General features: G+C 46.4%; 1 protein-coding gene across 1 annotated transcript in view; it reads left to right on the plus strand.

Annotated features, from left to right (window-relative positions):
- The first annotated feature begins 4,973 nt into the window (after positions 1–4,973).
- Positions 4,974–10,974, plus strand: part of LOC119366397 (trimethyltridecatetraene synthase-like) — a 10,263-nt gene continuing 4,262 nt past the window's right edge. The window contains exon 1 of the mRNA XM_037632128.1: positions 4,974–6,024. Coding sequence (XP_037488025.1) covers positions 5,101–6,024 — 924 coding nt within the window. The 5' untranslated portion in view covers positions 4,974–5,100. The remainder of the gene's footprint in view (positions 6,025–10,974) is intronic.

Consider the following 10,974-nt stretch of genomic DNA (forward strand, 5'->3'; position numbering starts at 1 on the left):
CACGGTAGCGAGGGCTGCAAGCCGGCGAGCGGTGGCGATTCAGCGAGCAGCGGTGACCCGGCCAGCGACGGTGCTCTTTCGAGCGCAGTGGTTCGGCTAACGACGGCGATCCGACAAGTAGCGATGGTCTAGTGAGCTCCGGAGGCCGGTCGTCTCGTTTTGGTCCCGCATTGCGCTGGCGTCAAAAGCCAAAGAGAAGAGCGCGCTTGAGGACAAAGCACACCCTGATCTGACGGCTAGAACGCAGCGCATCGGACTAGCACGGAACGTCCGTCCTAAATTTGGGCCGGCACGCCGGCGTCTAGTACTCGCCTTCTAATATGGACTACATACGGAGTAAAATAAATGAATTTACATTCTAAAATACGCTTATATTCATCCGTATGTAATCCATATTCAAATCTTTAAAATAGACTTATATTTAGAAACGGATGAAACAGGAAGAATATACATGTCAGGGTTAGAGCATCTCCAATAGCCGCGCTATATAAGCGCCGCGTTGGAAAATTTGTGTTTTTTTGCGCGCGTGCAGCCGCTCCGGGCACTCCAGCGAAGGCGCGAAAACCGCGCGCGCGGAATAAGTGGTTCAGCGCTCGGAGCAAAACGGCATCGCGGTTATTGCGCTCCGCTGGAGCTAGTTTACCGACTGGGCGCACGGTAAAAACCACTAATCTGCGGCACGGTGCTTATATAGCGCGGCGGTTGAAGATGCTCTAAGAAGATAACACTGCCCAGCGAGCATGCCTCAATAGGACGTGTGGCGCTCATAGCGCGCCGTTGACACGACACAAAATATTCTGGCTGTTTTTAAACCTTTTCCTTAGAATAATAGCCGTGTCATTAATCCTATCTAGCATAACTCCCATATTAAAAAAATTCAACACCACTTCAATAATCTTCGCTTTCAGAATTGCCCCATTATGTGTTGGTAGAATCGACCAAGGAAACCATCTCTGCCGCCGTTTTAAGTGGCCAATTTAAAGCAGGGCATCAAAAATCTTATTTGCAATGCATAGACAATTAGCTAGCGCTGCATATTATTGCAGCTCAATACGGGCTAAGTATCGTATCCTCTTATTTATTTATTTATTTATTGAAAAACGTTTATTATAAGCCGGATGAAAACTGCCGAATGCAAGCCGCGTCCCGCGATGGACACGTGCCTTGTGGACCCACCACCGCTTTTCTCCTGTTAGAGCATGGTTAATAATATAGCCAGCTGCTGGCTATATAATGTTGCCATGTTACATATAGTCAAGTTTATAGCTAACAAGTACAATAGCTAGATATAAATATGTATTACTTTGTTGATACATGGCCCACCTCACTCTCTCACAAAGTACCTAGGAGCACGTGCTGCAGCCGGCTATTAACTAGTGGCCCGCTTCTCTTCTCTCTTCTCTTCACTCTCTTCCAAGTAAGCAAGAATATAATATTTAATGTCTTATAACCCGCCTACATCACCTTATTGTACTTGCTCTCAAACCTTATCTTAGCGTTTCGCACGGGCAGCTCTCATCCATTCCTTTTTCCCTTCCACTCCGATCCTCACGCCGGGAGAGGAAAGCTCCTATTGCGACGCCCCACCCCATCGTCGCTTTGAAGCGGAGGACGACGACGACAACTGTCTGCTACATCTCCGCCGTAGCAGCTCCGTCGCAGCATCCAAAGTCGACAGCCGCGAGCTTCATCGCAGCACTCCGTCGCATCAGGCATCGCCGCTGCATGCGCGTGGCGGTGCTGCGATACTGCGCCCGTGCGGAGTCCTGGAGCTCGGTCCTGCAAGGAAGCTTTCACCAGCGGCGCCCGGAGCTTGAGTACGCGGAGCTGCAACGAAGCTTCACCGACGCCGGTGAAAGCTTCACCGGTGAGCCCGGGAGCTGTGATGCAGAGGACGATGCTACAATGGAGCTTCGCCAGTGGCTGCAATGGAGCTTCACCGGCTGCCTCGAGCTGTGATGCAGCGGGGCAGGCGATGCAGTGTAGCATCGCTGGCGCTGGCGCCGGCTGCAATGAAACTTCATCAACGCTACACTGGAGCTTCACCGGTGAGCGCGGAGCTGTGATGCAGCGGGGCGGTGCTGCAATGGAGCTTCATCGGCGAGCCCGGAGCGGTGATGCAACGGGGCGGTGCTACAATGGAGCTTCACCGGTAGTCATGAGCTGCGAGGCAGTGGGGTTGGTGGCTGCAGTGGAGCTTCGCCGGCGGCTTTGAGCTGCAATGAAACTTCACCTACGCTGCAGTGCAGCTTCATTGACGGCATGGGAGGGGAGCGCTCCTGCCTCGAGCATGCGGCGCTGCGTCCCTACAATGGCATTGCGTTCCTACAGCGACACTGTCGTTGCTCGCGTCATTAGTAGAAAACAGGGCTTTGGTCACCGCTCAATGTACACATTAGTCTTGGTTGGATCACGAACCGGGACTAATGTGAGCATTAGTCCCGGTTCGAGCGGCTAAGGCATCGGGAAGGCATTAGTCCCAGTTCAAATGGGACCTTTAGTCCCGGTTTGAGACACGGACCGGGACTAAAGGGTGCGATGCCCTTTAGTCCCGGTTCATTTCTCAAACCGAGACTAAAGGTGGTTTGAGACTCAAACCGGGACTAAAGGTTCACACTCTACCGCCCCCTGGTGTATTGCCTTTTCAGTTTTGTAAAAAACAAAAGAAAGTGATAGAAACTTCAAAAATTAAAATCCTTCGAGATGTAGTTATGTTACTACATCTACTAGTTAGGAAAATTAAAAAAAAAATTAAATTTGGACATGTTTTGCAAAAAAGTGTTATGAAAAAGTAAAGCGGCCATATCTTTTGCACATGATGTCGAAAAAACCCGCATAATATATCAAAAAAATCAGCACAAAAATCCGCATCCGATTTTGACTGCTGTAGGCCTGTTTGCAAACTTTTAGAATCCTCAAATTCTGAAAGGAAAAAAAAGATATGCTCAAATTTTAGTTTTTTGAATTCTTGTTAAATCTGGTCAAACTGTGGTCAAACTATGGTCAAACTACTTATTCAAGAAATATTAGTGTTAATAAATAATTATTTTCATGTTTTGACTTTTGGTCAAACTGTGGTCAAATCTGGTCAAACTGTGGTCAAACTATGGTCAAACTACTTATTTAAGAAATATTAGTGTTAATAAATAATTACTGTTAGTTTTTTTGACTTTTGGTTAAACTATGGTCAAATCTGATCAAACCGTGGTCAAACTATTTTCAAATCTGGTCAAACTGTGGTCAAACTACTTATTCAAGAAATATTAGTGTTAATAAATAATTATTGCTTTTTTAGAATAATAGTTTCAAACTCAAACAATGCTTAATGATCAAGTTCAACTCTTAAGGGTTAATAGGATTAACATCTTAGTATTGTTAGGAAAACAACAAGTGCAGACTTGAAAACTAGGAAGAATAGAACTCGAAAGTTAAGCGTGCTAAGGCTGGAGTAGTGAGAGGATGGGTGACCGGCTGGGAAGTTAGAAGATTTGGAATGAGGAGTGATTAGAGTGGGTTATTAGAGATTGAATTGTCAAATAATTTAGAAATTTGAAAATAAGAAAAAAAATCAAAAAATATTCAAAAAAATTTCCAAAAATATTCAGAAAAAGAAAATTTTAAAAAAAATCCTTTAGTCCGGACTAAAGGTGGAGCTCCAGAGAGCGGCCACGTGAAGGGCCTTTAGTCCCGATTCGTAACACAACTGAGACTAAGAGAGGGGGGGGGGGATTTAGTATTGATCCTTTAGTCCCGGTTTGTGAACCGGGACAAATGAGACTTATGAATCGGGACAAATGGGCCTTTTTCTACTAGTGCGCTGACCTGATCCAACGACTGTCAGGGGATGAATCGAACGGCGCGTGACCCGGCTGATTTCCTGGTGATTTGTAGCAGCCGCCATCTTATTTGTTTATGGAAATACTAACGCCCACACGTGTGTGCGCTTGCATCTCGCCCACACGCGTGGATCCACGTCCGTTTGTGGTTGCACGAATCTTGGCATATTTGTGGTGCCACATAGGACTGGGCTGGTGTGTGGGCATTCATCCACACGTCCGTTTCACCACACGGGAGGACCGATGTGTGGGCGTTTAGCAGTTCGCCCACATGTTTGTTTTCACTCACGCACAAGGGCTGGTGTGTGGGCATTTGTCATCTCGCCCACACGCCCGTCTCCTCTCCCACATCCAAAGCTGCCAGTTGCCATGTGTTTTGCAGTATACATGTCAACTACCCTAGTGTGCTTGTAAGAAGATGACAACTCTTTTTTTATTCGAACATGTCAGTTGCCATGTGTTTTGCAGGGTATACAGCAACTGCCCTAGTGTGCTTGTAAGCAGATGGCAACTCTCTCTTTACCCGAAACATGTTATTTTGCCATGTCTCTTTGTAGTGCTACACGGCAACTGCCTAGTGTTAGTAGGTGGCAACTCCTAAGATTTTCAAATCATGGCAAATGTAGTAAACCATATCATACACGGCAACTGCCTAGTGTTAGTAGGTGGCAACCCCTAAAGTTTTCAAATCATGGCAACTATAGTAAACCAGACGATACATGACAACAGCTGCAGTTGTCCAAAATGGCATCTGGCACTTGACCTGAGATGGCAACTGCAGTTGAGCAACCACGACAACTGCGGTTAAACGGACATTGAAGAGGGTCTGGACCATAGCAACTGCGGGAACGCGTGGTAACCGTCACGCGGGACGTGCGGGACGTGCGGGACTATGAGGTAGGTGGTTGAGAGAGATCGTATGAACGTTATCCATTTTGCCCACACGTAGGCGTGTGAGAGGCACCGCGAGGAAAAAAAAGACGTGTGGACGCTAATTATTTTTGTCCACACGTCTCCTCTTAGGCACCACACAAAACGTGTGGCCAGATCCCTCAGCGTCCACACGGTGGGCGTTATCGATGTCCTTTATTTATTGTTTGGTGGGTAGTATTTTTGCCCACAATTATTGATCTCAACGCGCGTGCTGTTGGAGTGCTTCCTGGCCGCACTCGCTTTGCCTTAAGGACCGTTCGCTCATTATCCCTTCCAAGTTGCCACGTTCGTCTTCATCAGTTCTTGCACAACCAAGTTTGCAGAGGCTTCAATGGAGGTACCATGGGCGCCCTCCCTCGCGGTCCTGCTGGCCACCGCCCTCTTCCTCGTGGCCGCCGTTCTCCTTCGCCACCGGCAGCAAGCGCGCAAGTACAACATCCCGCCCGGGCCTCGGCCATGGCCGGTGATCGGCAATCTTAACCTCATAGGCCCCCTGCCACACCACTCCATCCACGCGCTCTCGGCGCGGTATGGCCCGCTCATGTCCCTCCGGTTTGGTTCCTTCCCCATCGTCGTCGGCTCCTCCCTTGAGGCGGCCGAGTTCATCCTGAGGACACACGACCTGGCGTTCCTCGACCGGCCCCGGATGGCCTGCGGCAAGTACACCGTGTACAACTACTCCGGCATGCTGTGGTCGCACTACGGTCCATACTGGCGCCAGCTACGCAAGCTATGGCTGACGGAGCTTCTTAGCGCGAGGCAGCTCAGGCTGACGGAGCACATCCGTGGCGAGGAGGTGCGCGCCATGCTGCGCGACCTGCACCCGAGCACCTCCACCGGGCGCACGGTGGTGCTCAAGGACCACCTCCTCATGGTGACCCTCAACGTCATCTCGCGCATGGTGCTTGGCAGGAAGTACGTCGGCGAAGGGGCTAGCTCGGCCTCGGCGGCGAAGCCGGAGGAGTTCAGGTGGATGATCGAGGAGATCTTCTTCCTCAACGGCGCGCCTCATATCGGGGACATGATCCCGTGGCTTAGCTGGCTAGACCCGCAAGGGTACGTGGGCAGGATGAAGAGGCTGAGCAAGATGTTCGACCGATTCATCGAGCACGTGCTGCGCGAGCACAACGAGCGGCGGCTGCAAGAGGGCAAGGCGTTCGCCCCCATGGACATGGTCGACCTGCTGCTACAGCTCGCCGATGACCCCACCCTTGATGTCCCCATTACTGGCGACGGTATCAAGGCATCCGTTCTGGTACGTAATTTGATAATCGTTTTCCGTTCCTATATTTGTGAGTTTGTGTGTGGGCGTTAAATTAACGGAAAGACACATCTAAACGGGTCCGATACCTACCGGCAACTAGCTAGCGTGTGAAGTATGATTGCATATATCAGTGGCAACCACTAGTGTGGTTGGGGCTGCTGCGTTGGGGCTGCTGATGATGAGCACTAGTGGTTGGGGCTTCTGCGTTGCCAGGTAAGCAGCGTCCCTTCCATTGACTTAGCTCTGACTGATAGCACACATGCATGTAAAACCAGCATATAGCTGAATGAGTACAATAATGCATACCTAATCCATTAGAGATTAAACTTAATTAGGGAAGTGGCACCAACTTATATACTACCTCCGTCCCGGTGAATAAGTCATTCGCATAGTTCTAGGTTGACGATTTAACTATCTAAATATGTATTATATGTGACAAAAAATATATATTTAGAAACTACATCCTTGTAGAAATCTAGTGATATACTTTTCATGGCATATTTGCTCAAATCGATGACCTAGGACTACGCAAATGACTTATTCACCTAGACGGAGGTAGTACATGGTTAGAAGATACATTACACACGATGGCTTGTCCAAAGTGAATCATTCTCAGCAAAAAATAAATAAAAAAAACAATTTCAACACGATGTATCTACCAGATCCAGATGCTCTTCATCAAGTCGTTGTTGCAGCCACGAGACTTGCCGCTTCAGCTTCATCAGCACATAGAACTTTGCGATGAATTTGCCCACCTTCCCGTCGACCCTAGCATCCTCATCGCCTCCGCGACCTCCATCGAGCCGATGCTCACCATCATCACTGCATGCTCAAGCAGCTGCTCATCCGTGTAATCGTCGACTCACAACCGGTGCAGAAGAAGTAGCGATCGTCGCTACAGATCCATTAGAGCTAAAAGCAGATTTAACTTATGCGAGTAACAATAAGCTATAAAGCAGCGGTTCACACAATCAGGATTTGTTAGTAACTCATATCAAGCAAGCTAGAAACACAGCCACAGGTAAGGTCCGGCCATGTGCTGAAACTTTAATGTTTTCAGCGAAGCAAGGCAAGATAACAAGTTGGTCTATCTGCCTCTTATTTATTATATATATATATACGAAGAAACTACATATCAAATGTACTACTAAATCAGGAATATGAAGACCGTAAAACTTTGTTCTTGGTATGCAAACAATTAATCAAATTGGAGATGAAAATAAACCGAGTGGATTTGAAGAAAATTCTAAAGGCAAGATATAGGTACAATCGTTCGAGCAAATCCAAGGAGTATTGTTTTCACATACAAACAGCAAGCTAAGCTTGGACTTCGCAAATACTATGCAGTATTAAAAATGTAACATATAATTTCCGCATCCCTGTCATAGGTCTGCAGTAGTAACCACATGACATAAAATGATGTTACCAGATGAGAAAAACAGGTGATAGGAAAGCAACTGGTGCAATGGTGACTGTCATATACCCTCTGCCCGTCTGTACCAGTAGGAGCTGCAACAATGCTAGTACCACCTTTTGGCAACCTGGCATGTAATTTTGCTGCATAGGACTTGAGTATTCTTTGAAATACCAAAAAACAAATGAGAACTGTATATAATTACTATCGAATTAATAAACATGTGTTCAGTTGAACCATATGGTTGACTATTCAATGTTATTTCATGGTGCATTCCAGTTCTGTAGGTATGACACCTATCTTATACTCTTTTGAACAACTGAACGATGCATAAAATCAATATTAGACACTGTAAGCAAACATATATGGCTCACCATTGCATGCTACATTTTTGGCAATGGAATTGCCAAATTACCTAATCAACTTCAGCTATCTGTTGAAAAATAACCAAAATCATCAAGTAGTCATACTGAAAAACTCCATACATAAAGAATTGCTTACAGCAGAACAAAAAAACAAAGCCATCATAGTCAGGATCAATGAACAGAAATTTATCTAACTTAAACTAAGACCATGCTAGATAGATACATTTTCAGAATATATGCATCACTTTGATACCTTTTACTATGCAAATTCTATATTTGATTACAGAAAATGAAATCAATTGCTTCCAGAAATTGGTTGAAACCCACTCAATGTTACCAAGATTACCTCGATAAAAAAGTCACCCAACTTATGAGAAGCACGGTATATATAAACTATCATGAACATGAAAAAACATTATCCAAACAAAAATGCAGTACATTTTGAGGAAAACTAAAAAGGATTAGCAGAACCCCAGCAGCCATATCCCATGACTTAAGCCAATATTCTGAATAGGCTTCTTTAATGCCTAGACTAACATGGGACATGCAGCAGCAGCAAAGTCTAACGTTGGTACTCCCTGAATACATAGTATACGTTTCAGAAGCCGCCTGATTTGGAAATATTCCTGACCAAAAAAAGGGAAGAGAAGGGACCAAGAAACGGCCGACTTACACTTTGGTGGTAGCTGTAGTCCAACTGGCGGCGACCCTCTCGCGGTCCGGCCGGCAGAAGCAGCGGGCGCTCCATCATGACGAGCGTCTGCACGAGGCAGGTAGACCACACCCCGCCCAGCACGCTTGACTGCAGGTGCTCCTCGAAGGTTGCTGCGAGCAGCACCACGACGCATCACCTTGTAGGCACCGAACCGTATCACCCAATCAAATCAACACATTTCGAGATCGACAAGGGGGCAGCAGGCGACCATACGTACCCTGAGCTGAGGCAGGATGAGTTGCAGGCAGGCTGGGGCGGTGTCCACCTGGGCGACCTCGGCCAGCAGCGGCGACCTGCCGTGTTGGCAAGGTTGACGACGAGGATGCGGGTGGGAAAAGGGGGTCTAAGAGCATCTCCAACTGGCGCTCAAAAAGAGCTCCGCGCACTAAAAAATCGTTTTTTTTTGGCGCCGAATAGCTCCAGCAGAAGCTGTAGCGCTAAAAGTTTTTGGGCGCGCGCTGAAAAGCGCTATCGCGCAGCATATTTTGGGCTCTGGATTGGGCGCGCTTCATAATTTACACTGTGTTCTTTTTAGGCGCGCTTTTGGGCTTTTGCTAAAGCAATATTGGGTCCGGCACACTAAAAGTGCTACAATGACGCGCTAAAACTATTTTAGGGCGCGAAATTTTTGTGCACCTATTGGAGATGCTCTAAGTTTGGGAGGGCGCGGCTTGCCTTGAGGATGTGGATCCCGTTGTCAAGGAGGCGGGAGGCTCGAGCAACGTTCTCGGCCGTGGACATGGAGTCATCCGCAGCCATAGGCGCTCTCTTCCGGTGAGGCCACCCTGCTTCTCCTCATGCTCACCTTCTCCCGCAAACCGCCCTGCATCAGGTGTGAGGAAGAAGCAGAGGGTAGCGACTGCGCGAGCGATTCGTGGATCTCCTACTGAAAGCCTCTGGAAGACGGGTAGGGGAGACGACACGAGGAAGGGGAAAGACGGCGGCGGCCCTCCAACAGATGGGCGCTCCCCTGCTGCAGTGAGCACGCCCGCGCCACCTCCCTCTCTCCTTCGTCGGCGCTTCATCTCCTTTCTGTACCAGATGAGAAAATGTGGAGGACGAGCCGCGGGGGCAGGTTCGCTTCGTGGAGAAGGCAAGAAATGTTTACCCGGTGGAGGTGTTATCTAGGGGCCCGTGCCCACGCTCACACCGCCAGGTCGAGACAGAGGGAGGTCGCACCCGCACCCGCTGAAATTGCGCGCCCAGCACGCGAAGAACCAACCACCGGCCTCCAGCTGGCCGCGCAGCGCATGACGCGATTGGGCGGCCGCCTCGCTCTCGATTTACCAAAAATATCTCTCGTGCTCTTGATTCAACTGCGAAGTACCTGTGCCGACGTGGCTATCGCCAGGGAACACCTTTGATGCAATACCTTATTGTTTTGGATATGAGACATGACATCACGGTCAAGTATCCATAATTTCATATACGGTAGGGGTATTCCACTCCTTTCTCCAGATTTACATGTAGTGTATTAAGACTCGCCATGTGTCACATAAAGGACACATGCATGCATGCATGGCCATTTTTTTTACACATAAGTAGGTATAAGGCACACATGCATATTGTTTTCTCTGGGACAATTTCAATTATGCATATCTTATAAACTTCAATTTCATGTTTTATTTCTTCTTATATTTGAACGCCTGGGGCCAAGACCTTTACAATAAGATCAAGCTTAGATATAAACATGTTTAAATTTCAACATTTCAATTCAATTAGCCCACTTAATCTATTTCAGTGTCGGGAACTGCTTAGAACAAGACCAATGAGTGAAATCTGTTTTTCATTTTTAGTAAAATTATTATTTTGAAACGAGCTAAACCTGTGTTTGAAAAGGAGCGGAAGTTTATTTTAATGAAATCAGTTTTTACAAAAGAGTGAATTTTTCTAAATGAGTTAAATCTGCTATCTAAAATGAGAGTGGAAAAAATCTTGTTAGATGAGTGAAATCGGCGTTTTGAAAAGAGCAAACCATTTTTTAAACGAGTGAATGGAAACCTTTTCTTGAATCGTGTGAAATAAGTGAAATCAGATATTTGAAATAAGTGAAATTGTTTTTTGAGTTGAGTGGAATCAGTGTTTTGAATTAACTAAAATCATCGATTTAAAAATTATTGAATTCCCTTGTTTGAAATGAGTGAAATTGTTCTTTTTGAAAATAATAGAAATTATTTATTTTAATTGGGTGCAATCAGCGTTCCGAAATGAGTGAGATCAGTGTTTTGATATATTCCACATTCTCGGTTTGTAAGAAATGAGTGGAATCTGTTTCTTTTGGAAATGAGTTAAATATGTTTCATGATTTTTAAACTCATTTAAAATATATCACAGATTGGTCTTGTTTTAATTATCTTGGCAACTTAAATTAAAATATGTAGGAAAAAAATCAAAAACGGCAATTTGGTTGAAAAGTTATAAGCAATTCAAAATGTCATAAGGAAAAT

The sequence above is a fragment of the Triticum dicoccoides genome, chromosome 2B (genome assembly GCF_002162155.2).
Source record: "Triticum dicoccoides isolate Atlit2015 ecotype Zavitan chromosome 2B, WEW_v2.0, whole genome shotgun sequence".
NCBI lineage: Eukaryota > Viridiplantae > Streptophyta > Magnoliopsida > Poales > Poaceae > Triticum > Triticum dicoccoides.